This window comes from Alexandromys fortis, unplaced genomic scaffold (assembly GCF_014885135.2).
Source record: "Alexandromys fortis isolate MF-2015 unplaced genomic scaffold, M_Fortis_MF-2015_v1.1 scaffold_257, whole genome shotgun sequence".
Taxonomy (NCBI): Eukaryota; Metazoa; Chordata; class Mammalia; order Rodentia; family Cricetidae; genus Alexandromys; species Alexandromys fortis.
In genome coordinates, this window is record NW_026068134.1 from 52173 (window position 1) to 69651 (window position 17479).

Genomic DNA, 17479 nt, shown 5'->3' on the forward strand with positions numbered 1-17479 from the left:
ACAGCCATACCCAAGGATGGCCTTTTATCTTCTTACATATGCCAAGGCAAGGAGGTTGTCCACAAACAAGAGCAGGCAAAAACATACACAGACAGCATCGCACACACTGAAACACAGATTTAAAAAAAAATTAGAAATATGTCAAGAATTAATTGTGTTACTTTTCTTTGAGTCTTTATTCTCCATTCCCTCTTAGATAATATTTTCATTAGCCATTTACAATTTTGAAAGATTAAGTTGTTCCTAAAATAACATATATTCTTTACATAGCACATCCATAGTGCACTTACCTGCATCACACTTCAGAAAGATTAGAGGGTAAAGATTCAAGACAATAGATTGCAAGGCTCCTTTAAGACACACTTGCCATGCTCTAGTGAATTTTCTGCTGACACCAACTCCCAGTGGGTTAAACAGGAGCAGGTGCCCCTTTGAGCACCAGCACAGTCTTCTGAGCTGATTTACATATTGAGTCATTATACAACAGCCCTGGCTCCTTTAAGGGCAGCTGAAGGAGCCTAAGAAGCATTCTCTTTTCAAGCACTCAGAGATGGAGTCAAAGGCACTCCTCCTATGGATGCTGCTGCTCAGGGTTCCAGGTGAGAGGGTGCAGAGCAGTGAGTGTTTGGAGCATCTCCTGGGGCCATCATGGCTTTCCATGCCTCTGCTATCTTTATCATTAGATTTAAGGCATTTGTAATTGGGTTTATGTTCCCCATTCTCTTTGACTTTCTGGTTTCTCAAAGTGATGCTTACAAATATTCTTGAAAATTTTTAATGAAAAATTCCTCTTCTGGGAAAGTTTCTAAACATATATAACCATGGTCTGTGTGTTTGTGATTCCAGGTTCCACTGGGGACATTGTGCTGACCCAGTCTCCAGGTTTGCTCCCTGTGTCTCTGGGACAAAAGGTCACCATCTCCTGCAAGTCCAGTGAGAGTGTCAATTACTATGGAGCAAATCGTATGAACTGGTATCAACAGAAACCAGGACAGTCTCCCAAACTCCTTATCTATGGTGCATCCAACCTAGAATCTGGGGTCCCAGCCAGGTTTAGTGGCAGTGGGTCTGAGACAGACTTCACCCTCACCATCAATCCTGTGGAAGCTGATGATACTGCAACATATTTCTGTCAGCAGAGTAAGGAGCTTCCTCCCACAGTGCTCCAGGGCTAAACAAAAACCTCCTGGGGTTGCTGCTCACTGAGGCTCAGTATCTCAGCTGTCTCTTACTCTCTGACACCTCAATACACAGCTCTAAACTTGTTTGAGAAAAGATCTTAAACAATGAAATAAACTTTTATGAACTGATTTACATGTTTGTCCCACCCTATATACTTTATAATTTAATGATTTCCCAACAAAATATAGACCTCCATGGTTGTTTCTTAATTAATAATTATTCACTTAAAATTTTGTTAACACATATTTAATTTTCTCTTTTTCTGCCCTATCTTCCTGACCACATCTCTGCCTAATCCATCCCACCATCAGTAAAACCTTTTAGAATTTCCTATCACTTAAGATTTACTGTTTCTTTTTCTATGTGTTTCTAAATATAATGAATACAAATTATTTCAACAGGAAAAAAGTTAACCAAAGTTATTTAGTGTGTGTGTGTGTGTGTGTGTGTGTGTGTGTGTGTGAGAGAGAGAGAGAGGAGAGAGAGAGAGAGAGAGAGAGAGAGAGAGAGAGAGAGAGAGAGAGAGAGAGAGAGAGNGAGAGAGAGAGAGAGAGAGGAGAGAGAGAGAGAGAGAGAGAGAGAGTCAGAGGATAATGTTAGTTCTCTCCGCCATGTGGGACCTGAGAATCAAAATCATCTTTCAGAAGGAGGCTGACATTCTCACCCCAGGGATTTTTTCTCCAATTGCTTTCATTTGGTTGCACTCATAAGCAGCCTGCTGCAGTTACTTAGAAACACAAGGCTATGTTACACCTAATTTTCTGCTTTGGTTCCAAAGTTTCTATCTTGTGTCCATCCCCAAATTAAGGCTTTAGTATCAGATTTTCTGATTGAATTTTGTCCTTATACAATACTCATCATTTGAAAGACTTCTGTAGTTGTGTTCAAAGTCTTACTGCCATTTCCTTCTCTTTCCTCCTGTCTTCCTTTCTTCATCCTTTGCATGTGGTGTATAAAATATGAAAGTGGTGAGCATGTGACACAAATTACACATGGAGGACACAGGACATCAGGTGTTAGTCCCCAAATTCCACATTGTTTCAGGCGGGGTATCATCAGAGAACTTTCAAGACATGGGCTTGGGAAAGGAGAAGACTTGATGGAAGCCTTCTTCTCTTTTCAGGTAGGCAATGAGTCCTTATCAGTTTCAACTTCTCTAGAGTGCTGAGACCCTTGAAATCCTTGGATCCTCAATTCCTATATGAGAAGCTCTTAGCAATTTCCTATTCTGTGACTTGCTGTGTCAATAAGCTGGAAAAGAGAGAAAATGCCCTCCTTAGAGAAGTACTAACTGTAGTACTACCATCCAAATAGACATACCCAGCTATGAGGCTAAAAAATGATCTGAGGGCCCCTATATTCAAGTAATTTTCTTGCTTTCCAAAAAGAGTTTAAATTACTGTGGACACTGTTATGTGAAATCTACCTATCTAGCCTCCACTACACCTGAATCTGTGTTAGATCAATGCCTCTCTGAGAAAACAATATGTGGAATTCTCTATTAATTACCCACCATTAAGTAGACTTTGACTTCTTTAGTCTCCACTTATAGGAAATGTCAAGATAATTTTGCCCTCCAGAATACAAATCCTCCTTCCTTTCATTTTAAATCAGATTAAATAAGAGTTTATGAGATTTTTCAGTTGACCCTGACAAACATACTAAAACTTTCCAAAATTGCACTATTAGTGGATATAACCTAGTTAAAGATAGAGTGAGTCCTAGGTCAGACAAATGTGAGTACAAAAAAAAACAAGTTGTTTCCGGGCTGCTGAGTCTTACACTGATGACCTTCTTGTATCATATGGTCCATCTCACCAGTTTCTTTGTGAAAAGGAAATATACCTGAGGTCAAAAAGGCATTTTCCAAAGAAAACCATTAATGGAACCATGGTAGACCCTTAATAGTACAGTGAAATAAACATTTTTCAAGTTATATAATAGAAGGATTAAAAGGACAAGGATTGAATCTTAATCAACCAGAAATTATCTGTGACAGGTCAAAAACTTGTGGGAAAATCCTGTGCCTTTCTTGTTAAGCACAGAGCATGCTGGACGGCGGTGGCACATGCCTTTAATCCCAGCAGTCAGGAGGCAAATGCAGGCCAATTTCTGTGAGTTCAAGGCCAGCCTATTCTAAAAGAGCTAGTTCCATGAAGGCATAAGTCACAAAAATCCCACACCAGTTTGGAATTATGACCAATAGAGAGGTTATTTATTTAAAGGGGAAAAACTTACAGATCACTGTCCCAGACAACAGGTCTCTGCGCAATCAGGAAGAGAACCTACTCTCAGGAAGTGGAGCCAGAAGCCAGAGTGCAAGCGAGGACAGTTGCTACTTTTTTAAAGAGAGACCACGCCCCAATGGGCTGGTATCTCAGCAGCTATTGGCTGAAGGAGCAGAAGGAGCTCCCGGAACACCTCCCCCTTTTGTTTAAGTATGAAAGTTCTAAACCTACTATGAAATTATATACAATAAGTACAAATATCCTATTCTAACTAGCTTAAGTCATGTATAATAAATAACTTGGCCAAGTCATCAACCCCATTGAAGATCTGAGAAGGGAAATAATGTTATGCAACAACTCACAGAGACAACTAGCTACCTGGGCAATCACCCAAGGTCATGTTTGCAGCATTGAAGCAACCAACTTTGGCTAAGGCCTAACATAACTTGCCATTTTCAAAGGCAAGAAACTTTTCAAAACTATTTTACCCTGTCTTGGCAGGATATGACAGTCCTGTTTTATCCATGGACAGATATTCTGTATCTCTGTCAGTGGTTGAGGCATGGGCATTTCTTTGCCCAAAGGCCAGTTCTGCCAAAAAGAAAGGCTCCAGGTGGAGTGTCTTCGGTGTTCAACATTCTCTCAGGAATAGATCAGTGTTGCCAGGAGCAATTGTGTCTCACTACCACGAAACTCTGAGTTAGATTAAAGGCCATTTTCTACAGCTCTTTGAAGAGGTTGAAGATTATCTATCTATACTGAATATAATCTCTATGTATCTAAGGAACCTGATTAGTCTAATTATAAATGACAAACTTAGATGACTATTGATCTATATAATTCTCAATACCTATCTAACGTAAAGACTAAGACAATAAACAATTGTGCAATGAATGAGGACAATATAACCTCCAAATAAAAACAATGTACAAATATACAATGCAATATGGTAAATATATATTAATACATAAACAATATATAAGTATCTTAATCAGAGGTAGAAATGTACACTGCAATATGGTAAATTTATATGATATATATACATATATATGTGTATATATATACCAATACAATATAGATCAATACATAAAAATGTTTTAAACAGAGGTAGAAGCATACATGCATACAATAGTCAATATAATTTAACTTTGTATCAATATCCAAGAATCAATACCAATATATTTGTCTAAAAATAGTAACTCACAATTACAAATCTATTATCGCATCATCCAATTATCCCTCTTCTTTTTTTTTCAAAAAGATCTTTGAGCTTATAAAATTCCTCCCTCAATCATATACTAATTATAATCAACCCGTAAATGATGTCCCTAAACCCAAGGACAAACTTTACTGGGAGAGGGGACATCGTCCTCTAGAATTACTTCCAGCTCTCATGGAGGTGACATTCTTTTTGGGGGATCCTGTGAAAGTAAAATGATGGTTAAATTTCAAGATCAATGTCTTTTAAGATTGCAAATAGTCTTTGAGTATTTTGTGCAGGTCTGGCCAGAATGTTGTACAAGATGTGCACCATTTCAGCTAACCAAGTTGGAACCATCTTGTGCAGCTGGTACCAAAAACAGGTTTTGTAGTAGCACTATCAGTATCATGACTTCCTATCAACCAGGTGGAGTTGTTGTTATGGGGCCCCATCTTCTTCCTGGAAAATTCAAATATCACTGCAGGAAAAACTCATTGTTCATTTTGAAAAACTTAAACATTAATCATATAGATATATATAGACATACATATATTCAATGAAAGGCATGATAGATATATTCAATGAAAGGTATGATATATATGAAGAAAAGCAAAAATGTTTTCTAAACTCATATTTCTTTCCGTCCCCTATCATGGCTCTTGACATGAGACAGAAACTCTGGTTTTTTTCTCTTAACAACAGGCTTGGAATTGGAGAGGGACTGAGCCAGAGGCCAGCTCCAAAACCAGCTCTATAAATTTAGAAATATGATTTTGTATATCTTAGATTTTTAAACTTACAGAACCTATTCAGTTTTCTTGAGAGTTCCTTTTGGACTCTTATTTTTCCATCTGTCAGTATTCAAACATCCAGGGACCCTTGAATTTTTCAAAGATGAATATTTTCCTGTGGAAATAAGAACAGAACCCTACCCCCATTCTATATGTTTTTCTTACCACCTGTATGAATATCATCATTGTGGATGAGCTGTCATTTCATCTTTCCAAGAGGTTTCTCCTTTTCAAATCGAATCTTTATTAATTTTGATGGTATCCACAATTTTTCTTCTCCTGTGGAAACAAGAGCAAAACCCCTTCCCCAACGTAGCACATCTCCTGGTATGAAGTTCGTTCGTTAGAGATAATATCTCAACCTTGGACATAATTTTCATAGCATAAATTGTGCCTTTTTGTATTGAAATTCTGTCCATTAATCTTCCATACCCCTTTGATAAAGTCCTATTAGCGGTTTGAATCCTCTCAGATAATGTTTCAGCACCTACAGACAGGGACTGAAGTTTACGAGCCAAATCAGCTGTCCCCTCCTCCAGAGCAGCAAAGCTCTCTTTAGTATTAGACTGCATCTTTTCTAAATTTTGCTCAGTTGACTGAGTTATATTAGACAAATATCTATTCTCCTCTTTGAGAATTTCAAACTCTTTCTTGAGGAGGTTGGTGTCAGTCTGAATTGTTTTTGAAATTACCTCAACCGACTGAAAGTTGTCACTCAAAACAATTGTGCCCTTTCTTAAGCATTCAACCTCTGCCCTAAGAATCCTGGATTCATTCTGTAAGGACTGTATCATTTTTCTAATATCAAACCATATTTTAAAGAAGCTGCCAAAAAAAAAAAGTAGAATAATAAGCCCAAGGAATATCCAAACCAGTGGGATATCCTCTTGAAAAATCTCAGACATGGTATAATTTAAAAAGCTGTGAAAACCTTAAATGGTAATGTCCAACATTTTCAAGCAAACCTGTAATTATTTGTATTTAATCAAAAGAAATTTTACCTATAATGATCGTTGCCTGCCAATAGGTGGCGGGGTGCACCTGAATCCACGTGGCCAGGGAGTCAGAATCTGAAAAAAAAAATCTGAAATATATACTCAAATCCAGAAGTTAAACTCACAGACCGTGTGCTGTGTGAATTATTTAATTACAGGAGGGTGGCAGCATAAGTCGGACTCAGCCGCCTGTGGGGAGAGGACGCGGAGCAGTCGCGTGCGCTGTGTGGTGCTGTGTGGCGCTGTGTGGTGCTATGTGGTGCTGTGTGGCGCTGTGTGGCACTGTGTGGAGCTGTGTGGTCTGTGGCGCTGTGTGGCGCTGTGCGTCGGCCACGCTGTTGTTGCTGCTAGGCGTGGGCAAATATGGGGGGCGGTCAAGCTGCAGCAAAGTGGGGGGGGGGGGGCGAGCTGAGTCATGCTTTCTGAGCTCTGTTCGCTCGCTTGCCGGCAGAGAGGTCGCCAGCTCCTGGCAGCCATGCAATGACCAGAGGCTTGGAGGCGGGTAGCCAAAAAGCCACATATTCAGGCACCAATTGAAGGCTTAAGTCACAAACAATCCCACACCAGTTTGGAATTATGACCAATAGAGAGTTTATTTTTATTTAAAGGGGAAAAACTTACAGATCACTGTCCCAGACAACAGCTCTCTGTGCAATCAGGAAGGGAGCCTACTCTCCAGAAGTGGAGCCGGAATCCAGGGTGCAAGCAAGGGCAGTTGCTGCTTCTTTAAAGAAAGAGAGACCACGCCCCAATGGGCTGGTATCTCCGCAGCTATTGCCTGAAGGAGCGGAAGGAGCTTTCGCAACAGTCACCAAACCTACAGAGAAACCTTGTCTTGAAATAATAACAAAAATCTCATAGACCAGAAGAAAAGGGTTCCCTCCCCATTCTTTCCTCTGCAACCTGAGGTGGGCAAGGGTTCTACCTTAACCCTTACCAGGAGGAACACTTGGGAGAGTGAACCCTACACCTTCCAGGACAATTAGAGTGGGCACTGAAGATGTAGGTATAAGAGAGCTCACCTTGAGGGCATGAAAAAAGGAGAACTAGGCAAAGCCCTTACTTAACACTGTAAAAGGTGAACTAGCTGGGGCAATGCTGGAGAGTTCACTCTGGTGGTGAAGACAGGTGAGAGCTGGCAGTTTGACCTACCTTGCAGCTACAAAGACACAAAACCAGTGTTATAAATTTGCCTAACCCAACATCCTGAATGGTCATGGTGTCTGATCGTTGAGAATTGAAGATGACAGCCTAAAATCCTAATGGTTCTATTGGTCAACTTGTGAAGAGTTAATCTGGATACAGAAAATCTGTCTCCAAAGACAGTCTAGCCTCCAAAGCCTTTACAAATTGGATGGGGAAGTTGCAGCTTCCTTTGCTTGCAAGGGTATTCTATCTTCCAATTTCCAATGTCTACTTTATCATCACAGTCTAAATTCATCTCAAGAACCTCTTTTCTTTCCCTCATCAAAGACAATATCCTCTAAAATATAATATTGGAAGGGATTAAAAATCATAATAGATTATTTAAAGTCACAAGGGTCTCAAAATCCAGCAACACTTCATGTAATTCCACAAGGTTGGATGCTCAAAAGGTAATGAGTATGAAGGTCAGTAAAGGACTCCTCTTCTTTAACCAGCCCATATTCCCTACACACACAGGAGCCCACGACCCTATTCTTTGTTAACACAAATCCCTGAGAGGATCAAATGGTTCACAATCTTAGGTTTAAGCAATGTATTTTTTTGCTTACATTTATACCTGGTTTATCAATACCTTTTTATGTTTGGAGATCCATCAAATCAAATCATTCAACTCTATTGAACTATATTGCCCAACAGTTCCAAGACAGTACTCACTTTTATTGACAGACACTGTCACGGGATCAATCTGCATTTTCTTACTTACAAGTTAGTGTTCTCCAACATGCAGATAAGCTCTTCCTTTGTACCTTCATTGATGACATCTCTTAGGAAGGAACCACATAAACAATTGGAGAATGCACAGTATACTCTTGAATTACCACTTGATTTATTGGGAAAAAAATCAGTGAGAAAACAATTCCTAGAATTAAATGAAAATAACACCTTTTCTCAGCATCTTCAAGATACAGCTATAAGATGAGGAAAGTTTATGATTGTAAATGCCTACTTAAAGAAACAGATGGATTCAAATAATGACCAAATTCAGAGAGATCTCAAGTTAGCAACTAATGATGAACCTCTTGTCAATGGAAAAGCTCAAGATGAATACAAAGTCAATCAATGGGAAGAGCTGATAAATATTATGAAATAAATGGAATGAATAATAAAACAACAATGTACAACATTATTCAAAGGTTGTGTCCTGTGCATAAATACACAAGCAACAGCAAGAGAAACAGACCTACATTGATAAAATAGAGATACAAAGTAGGGAACTGCAATGCACTCAAATGCAATCCAAGGAAGCAATCATTGGGTAGGACTTTGAAATCTTACACTCTTCTGTAAAATTACAGAGTCACAATAAAACAGATTCAGACATAAAAGACCTTTATGGATCACATTGTTGAATGAATGTACGTAGGCTTGGGAAAGAGAAGAAAAGGAATATAAAAAAGTTAATGTCTTAAAAAGAAAAAGGGTAAAGTCTTTTTAAAGAGACAGAGTACAGAAGTACAGATAGTTATAGATTAAAAGAAATAAAGAAAAATAAGCCACGTAAAAATGGAAAATTCACAGAGAGTCTGGATTATTTACATTGTGTTTTCTTTAAAATTTTTGACTGTGAAGGAGCTAAGTACAGAGAGACATTTCATTATATGGGCTGCTAAGCTGAACCTGCACATATGTTCTAAAGGTACCGTGACTTCAGAATTTGGATCTAAGGTTATGATGCTTTGGAAAAGGTCTTCTTTTGTTTTCACAGAGGACCAGACCCTGTGGATTTCTTCTATTCCGATTTGGTATGATAGACCACGCCCTACTGAAAGGTTGCTGTGAATACCCTCAAAAAATTGCTTTGCTCAATTGCCAACTGAGATGAAACTAGCACACAGGTTATATCATGAACGACCTAATTAACGACGTCCCTATTGAGCAGGAAGCAGTTTGGAGAGAAGAAACTACGCCCATGTTCCCAAATACTGTTTATAACTGTTCTTTTACATTTAAAGGGGGGTATGGTATAGATATGAATAATTTACATTGGTATGGATTTTAAGGTCAATTTTGTTATATGTATATGTATTTTTGAACTTGATTAAGGTATTGTGATTGTGTAGTTCATTTAAAATGTAATGTATAATTAGGAAATATAGGTTGTTAATGGATAATCATCGCTAATAGTTAAGTTTGTAGTCATGTTAATTAGATTTTCTAGATATATAGAGATATATTTCAGTTAGATAAACATTCTTCATATCTCTCAAAGACTGCAGAATATGGCATTTAAAATATTTTAATAACTTAGGGCTTTTCATGACAAGGAGACACATCTGCTCCTGGCAGCACCAGCTACTTCAAGAGGAAGATGGGCATCAAGAGGATCCTTACAGAGTTTGATAGCCATTTGGGCAAGAAACTGTTCTTGCCTGGACTGTTGCATAAACTGGACACAGAGAACCCGCAGAGAGAGGACTACTGAACTTGCCTAAAGGTGAGATGGTCTTTCGGGGTTCCTGATTCATGAAAGAGTCTGCGAGACATTCTGCAGGACACAGCAAAAAATGACTGAACTGTCTTTGGAATTTCCTGCTTCTTGGAAATGTCTGATGGATATTATGGGCCTGAAGGCTGAAGATGGATGCCCCAACGGTACCGAAGAACTTTGGGTGACTGTCCAGGCAGCGAGATGTCTCTGTCATTTCTAGAGTTTTCTTATTTCTTGTTTACTTAGGTATTATTATATCCTTCTGGAGTCTTTGATGGAGTTGAAGAATGAATAGGTATAGTTTTCCTTAGTTATGATAAGAGATAAAATAGATATAAATATTGTAACTGTAATTCTTACTTGATAACTGTTTTGTTATATGTAATTTTACTATGTTAAAGTTAAAGCCTTTCTTTTTTGTTTAAACAGTAAAAGGGAAAATGATGTGGGAGTGATTTCTTATTAATAAAGAAACTGCCTAGGCCCCTTGATAGGCCCACCCTTAGGTGGGTGGAGAAAACAGAAGAGAATTCTGGGAGGAAGAAGCTTAGTGAAGGAGTCGCCATGATGCTCCCACTCCAGACAGACGCAGGTTAAGATCCTCCCTGGTAAGCCAGCTTGTGGGCTACACAGAATATTAGAAATGGGTTAGAACAATATGTAAGAGCTAGCCAATAAGAAGCTGGACCTAGCCGGGCCAGGCAGTGTTTAATAGAATACAGTTTCCGTGTAATTATTTCGGGCATAAGCTAGCCATGTGGGCGGCCAGGTGCCGGGGACGCAGCCCCGCCACTCCTATTTCAACACTCTTCCAACTTGAATATCTAGAAGAAATGGATCTGTGTCAGGATACATGTCACATAACCACATTAAATCACAATGATATCAAAAATTTCAACAGAACCTTAGCAAGCAACTCTATTGAAGCAGTAATATAACAACTCTCTAGAGTAAAGCTCCTAATTGAAGAGATCATCTGCCAAATTCGGCCAGGCCTTTAATGAAGAGCTAACACTAATGCCCCTGGAACTGTTCCATGCCATAAAGAAGGAAGAATCACCACCAGAAAAGGAGAAGAAAAAACTCACAACTATGAAGCCAACATTAATTAGATACAAAGACATAAGGGGAAAATGACAAAGAGATCAATTTCCTTGATTAACATAAAACCCACAAAAAAAACCTGCAATTCAAATCTAACAGCATTTTAGGAGGAGTATACATTATGAGCAAACTGATTTCAATCCAGGATGAAAGATTCACTCAAAAACAGGGCAGTGTGAAGCATACATTTAATCCCAGAACTTGGGGAGGCGGAGGCAAAGGTATCTCAGTGAGTTCAATCAAGAACATCTTAGTGAGTTCCCGATCCCCATTGTCTCAGTGTATGGGTGCACCCCTCCCAGTCCTAAGTTCCTTGCTTGTGCTCTCTCTCCTTCTGCTCCTGATTTGGACCTTGAGATTTCAGTCCGGTGCTCCAATGTGGTTCTCTGTCTCTGTCTCCTTTCATCGCCTGATGAAGTTTAATATTCAGGAGAAATATTCAGGATTTTCTTTGGGTTCTCCTTCTTATTTAGCTTCTCTAAGAACCCAACTTATAGGTTCAATGTCCTTTATTTATGGCTAGAAACCAAATATGAGTGAGAACATTCCATGTTCCTCTTTTTGGGTCTGGGGATCGGGAACTCACCAAGGCCAGCTGGCCTGGGTCTGAAAAAGCCTGGGTCAAAACTGGTCTCGCTGAACATAGCGGACAAGGAGGACTACTGAGACCTCAAGAACAATGGCAACGGGTTTTTGATTCTACTGGACCTAGTGGTTTTGTGGGAGCCTAGGCAGTTTCGTGGATGCTCACCTTACTAGACCTGGATGGAGGTGGGTGGTCCTTGGACTTCCCACAGGGCAGAGAACCCTGATTGCTTTTTGGGCTGACGAGGGAGGGGGGCTTGGTTGGGGGAGGGGGAGGGAAAGGGGAGGCGGCAGTGGGGAAGAGACAGAAATGTTTAATAAATAAATAAATAAATTAAAAAAAAAAAAAAAAAAAAAAAGAACATCTTAGACTACAAAGTGAGTTCCAGGACAGCCAGGTCAAACACAGTATTGACAAAAGAAACAATAACTTCAACTCAACACAAACTGCTTAAGAAAAGAATTCTCAGGGTCATCTCAGTCAGTGCAGAAAAATCACCTAGAAAGTGGGAAGTAGTCTTCAATGCATGGGCACAGGAAACCACTTCCTAAATATGTCTCTAGTAGAACAGACACTGAGAACAAAAATAAATATATGGTACCTCATGAAAATAAAACATTTTTTTAAAAAGTTTCTGTAAGTGAAAGTGAGTGTAATAGCTCTGGAGCTGCAAAGATGTTCTAACTGCTCAGAAAGTCAGGCTATATTTAAAGCCACAATATAACAGCTTTAGGGAAGTAGAGCCACAATAGGACGCCTGTTGAGGTTGGAGCTTCACTAGGACAGTTCAACCATGGAGGGATAAGCATCCTTGCTTGTCAGGAAGCCAGGCTACCTAAAGTTGAGGTGTCATGGGAAATGGCTATAGCAATCCTGCTTCTCTCCCAGTGAACCCTATATCTGAGCTCTGTGAACAACTTAGCAGAGCCATTCACTTCCTCTGCAGCCCAAGGTGTTACTTTTGCTACACACTGCTAAAAGGAAGTCCCTGCAAAAATGTAGCAATCTCCTCCAGCTCTGTCAGAAAGTTGGGTTTTGTTGTTGTTGTTTTGTTTTGTTTTGTTTTTTTGCTGTTGTTTTTTTTTTTTTTTTTTTTTTTTCCTGCTCAGCCTTGCTCGGCTCCTCTAAGGGAATATCTCAGCAAGAGTTTTCTGTTCTGCTGTTCTACCCAGCCTTGCTCGGAAACTTAGCCCTCTTAGGTTTTTCAGCAAGGTTTTTATGCTCAGTTCCCTAAGAGGCATCCTAGCAAGGATCTTTCATTCTGTGCCACTGAATGAACATCTTCACCCAAGACTCTTTTTTAAAAAAATAGATTCATTTAGGAAGGAGTCCAAGAGAGTGCCTGCCAGGATGGTGAAAGTCAGCCCACAACTGAACATGCAGAGGAGCTTACATAGAACTTCTTATGGGTGGAATTTTCCAAGGTAGAATATTTTCTGCTCAGGGATTGGTTAGTTTTCCTGTGCAGGGACTGGTTGGTTTTGTTAGTCAGGGGCACAGATGGGTCAGATTTGAGGGCCAAACTTTATCTCTTTCACGGGTCCTTTTTCATCTTGCGGCCCTAATCTTATGGCCAAGGCATATTTCTTTCGCTGGATCTGATTCTAGAGACAAAGTGGTTTCTTTGGCACTAGTTTCAGAATCAGTGTATGTTTCTTTGGTTTTGGGTTCAGAGATAAAGTGTTTCTTTCCCCAGCTCTGGTCTCAGATCCTTGATGTGTTTCATTCACTGGTTCTGCATTCAGGATCAGAGCTGCTAGATTTTGTGCTCAGGGACTGGTTGGTTTCTTTGGCTTGCCCTTTATCCTACAGTCTCCCAACACCAACCCCCCAGAAAAAGACTAGGGCAAGATAGTTTTAGATCAGAATACTACCAGACTTTTTTTTCAGTTTGTATTTTTAAGTTGTTTTTCTTTTTTTATTTATTTATATATTTTTAGTTAAAAATTTTCACCTCCTCCTCTCCTCCCATTTACCTCCCCCTCCCCCATCCTCCTTCCCCTCCCTCTCCAGTCCAAAGAGCAGTCAGGGTTCCCTGCCCTGTGGGAAGTCCAAGGTCCTTTCCCCCTCCATCTAGGTCTAGGAAGGTGAGCATCCAAACAGACTAGGCTCCCACAAAACAAGTACATGCAGTAGGGTCAAAACCCAGTGCCATTGTCCTTGGCTTCTCAGTCAGCCCTCCTTGTCCAACACATTCAGAGAGTCCGGTTTTATCCCATGCTTTTTCAGTCCCAGTCCAGCTGGCCTTGGTGAGCTCAGCCCCACTGTCTCAGTGGGTGGGCGCACCCCTCGCAGTCCTGACTTCCTTGCTCATGTTCTCCCTCCTTCTGTTCCTCATTTGGACCTTGGGAGCTCAATCCAGTGCTCCAATGTGGGTCTCTATCTCTAGCTAGTCAGTGTGTTTGAAGAAAGAAACTGAAGAAGATACCAGAAGATATTGTGGATAGGTAGGATTAAATAGTAAAAAATGGCCATCCTATTAAAAGCAATCTACAGATTCGAGACAATACTCGTCAAAATTATAACACAATATTTTTAGAGACATTAGGAAACAATACTCAGTCACATAAGGGGGAAAGACTCAGAATAGGCAATATAATCCCTATTCATGTTCCAGCTTTTCAAATTACAAGTTGTATGACAGAGCCATAATAATAAAAGTAACATGATATTGGCATAAAATAGACAGGTGGTTCAAAGGACTCTAAGTAAAGAGCCAGACATAAATCCCCACACCTAAGGAGCTCTGAGTTTTGTAAAGAAGCCAGCAATACACACTAGAAAGCAGACAATATCTTCAACAAATGCTGCTGGTCAAACTGGATGTCTGCATGTAGAAGAATACAAATCTCTCCATATCTATTACCTTCAAAGCACTCCAGGACAATCTACTATAATTAGACTGGTAACTAGTTTAATTGTCATCAGAGAGCCTTAATTCATTACCTGATGGAAGCAGATGCAAAGATCCACAGCCAAGCACTGGGCTGAGCTCTGGGAGTTCTCCTGAAGAAAGGGAGAAGTAATTGGATAGGCCAGAGTGGTCAAGGTCATAATGGGAAATCCCACAGAGATAACTGACCTGAGCTCATTGTAGCTCATAAACTCTGGACCAACAGTTAGGAAACCTGCATGGGAACAACCTAAGCCCTCTGCATATATGTGACAGTTGTGTAACTTGGTCTATTTGTAAGCTTCTTAGCAGTGATATTGGGACCTGTCCCTGACACTTAGCTGGCTTTTTTAACCTGTTCTCCATGCTGGATTACCTCACCCAGTATTGATGCAGAGAGAGGAGCTCAGTCTTACCATCTTACCTTGGCATGATGTGCCCTGCTTTGCTCAAGCCCATGGGAAGCCTTCCCTTTTCTGAATGAAGATGAAAGAGAAATGGAAGAGGAGGGGTGATGTGGGATTCGTGTCTGTATTCTGGGAATACCATTGGTTAATAAAGAAACTGTCTTGACCTGATAGGGAAGAGGAGAGCTAGGTGGGGGGAAACTAAAATGAATGCTGGAGAAAAAGGGAGGAGCTAGGGAGAAGCCATGAAGCTGTCACAGGAGACAGATGCACTGAAACTTTGCTTGTAGGCCAAAACTTCGTGGTGAAGCAAAGATTAATGGACATGGGTTAAATGAAGTTGTAAGAGTTATCAAATAAGAAGCTAAAGCAAATGGGCCAAGCAGTGATTTAAATAATATAGTTTCTGTATGATTATTTCAGGACTGTGAAGTGGCCTTCCTACTAACTACAACTGGTATAACAATGTGGCCAACTAAATCCTCTAAATACCTGAGACAGCTTGAAAAGGAATTCTAGACACAAAAATACAGAGTTTTACAAAGCTTCTTGCTGTTTGCTAATGGCATGTCACAGCTCCTTTAAGAGAGGTTTTCCTGACTCAGTGGTAGCAGAAAAAAAGCCATGCAGTTTTGAAATGCCAGCTTTCCTGGCCATGCTATCAGTGCAACCTCTGACTCTTTTAGGAGGCCAAGCATTTAAATAGGCTTCGTAAGCAACATGTTACAAACTGATTAATGACTAGACATAGTCCCGCGGCGTATTTAGAACTGGGTGGTATGTGCACTCAAAGGCTGTGAATGGACGTCCTCTGCCATGCTGGACTGGCCAGGATGAGCACGCAGTCCCTAATTTCCCCTAGCAATGGCATCACTTAAGTTCATAAAAAGTGTTTAGGATTTTAAGAAGATAAACTCTTCTGATCAGAAAATAATTACAGATATAGAATAAAAACAGATTCAGATTTTTTAAAAAAGATATTGAATGGGTCACAGTGTTGGATAAATGTACACAGGCTTGAGAAAAAGAAGAAAAAGAGTAGAGAGCTAAAAAAATAAATAAATGTTTTTAAAATAATGAAGTCTTTAAAGAGACAGAATACAAACAGTCATATATTAAAGGAGTAAAGATAATAAAGTAAATATTAAACTTGTAGAAAAGGTAAAATAAACCATGTAAAGAAGGAATATACACAGAGTCTGGATTATGTATACTATTGTGTTTTCTTAGAATTTTTTGGACTGCAGACAGACAATTGATTCCAGGGATTGCTAAACTAAACCAACATATATACTTTAAAGGTATCTTGATTTCAAAATATGGATCTAAGGATATATTGCTTTGAAATAGAGGTTCTTATTTTGTTTCCACAGAGGATGAGAACCTGGAGATTCATTCTAGGCTAATGTGGTTTGATAGACCAAGATCCCCCCCAAAAGGTCACCTTGAACACCCCCAAAATTTACTTCACCCAACAAAAAGCTGGAAAAAGTTTGGAGAACTATGCCCATGTTCCCAAATATTGTTTATAAATGTTTCTTTAAATCTAAAGAAACATTTAAATAATATAGAGATATGCATTGGTATGGATCTTGGTTTATTGATACAAATTTAAGGTCAATTTTGTTATACTGTGTATATATAGTTCTGCTCGTGATTAAGGTATTGTGATTGTGCAACTCATTTAAAAATGTAATATACAATTAGATATACATTAATAGATAATCATCTAAAATAGTCAAACTTGAAGTCATGTTAGGTTTTATAGATGTTCAGAGATGTATTTCAGATGGATAGGTATTCTTCAAACCTTTCAAAGTCTAAAGAATATGGCTTTTAAAATATTTTAAGAACTTAAGACTTTTCATGGCAATGAGACACATCTGTTCGTGGCAGCACCAATTACTTCAAGAGGAAGATGGGCATTGAAGAGGCTCCTGATATAATTTACTAGCCATATGGGCAAGAAACTGCTCTTGCCTGGACTGCTTGACATAAAGTACCCACAGATAAATGACTGCTGAACTTGCCTAAAGGTGAGACCATGCATCAAGGTTCCTGCTTAATGAAAGAGTCTTCAAAACATTCTGCAAGAGACAGAAGAAATTCCTGCTTAACAGAATAGCCTGCTGAATACTGTGGGCCTATAGGCTGAAGATAGATGCCCCAGTGTTACAGAAGAACTTTGGCTGACTGTTCAGGTAGCAAGGTGTTTTTGTCAATTCTAGAATTTTGGAAGCTGCTTACAATACATTTCCTTAGTTAATATGTCTTTCTGGACTCTTTAATTGAGTGAATAATTTGTAGCTATAGCTATATTTTTCCTTAGTTATGATAAAATATAAAGTAAATATTAATACTGTAATTATAATTCTTGCTTGATATGTGTTTTGTTTTATGTAATTTTTCTATGTTAAAGTTAAAAACTTCCTTTTTATTTAAACAGAAAAAGGGAGGT

General features: G+C 39.3%; 1 long non-coding RNA gene and 1 gene segment (V, D, J or C); one reads left to right on the forward strand and one right to left on the reverse strand.

The window, feature by feature from the left end:
• The first annotated feature begins 511 nt into the window (after positions 1–511).
• Positions 512–17479, forward strand: part of LOC126491046 (Ig kappa chain V-III region MOPC 321-like) — a 97808-nt gene continuing 80840 nt past the window's right edge. The window contains 2 exon segments of the V gene segment in view: positions 512–599; positions 847–1153. Of these exon segments, the coding sequence occupies positions 551–599; positions 847–1153 (356 nt within the window).
• Positions 5495–7084, reverse strand: LOC126491047 (uncharacterized). The gene is made up of 3 exons (XR_007589303.1): positions 7019–7084; positions 6404–6472; positions 5495–5681 (listed from the first exon to the last, which is right to left on the reverse strand). It is a non-coding gene; the product is annotated as an uncharacterized lncRNA (long non-coding RNA).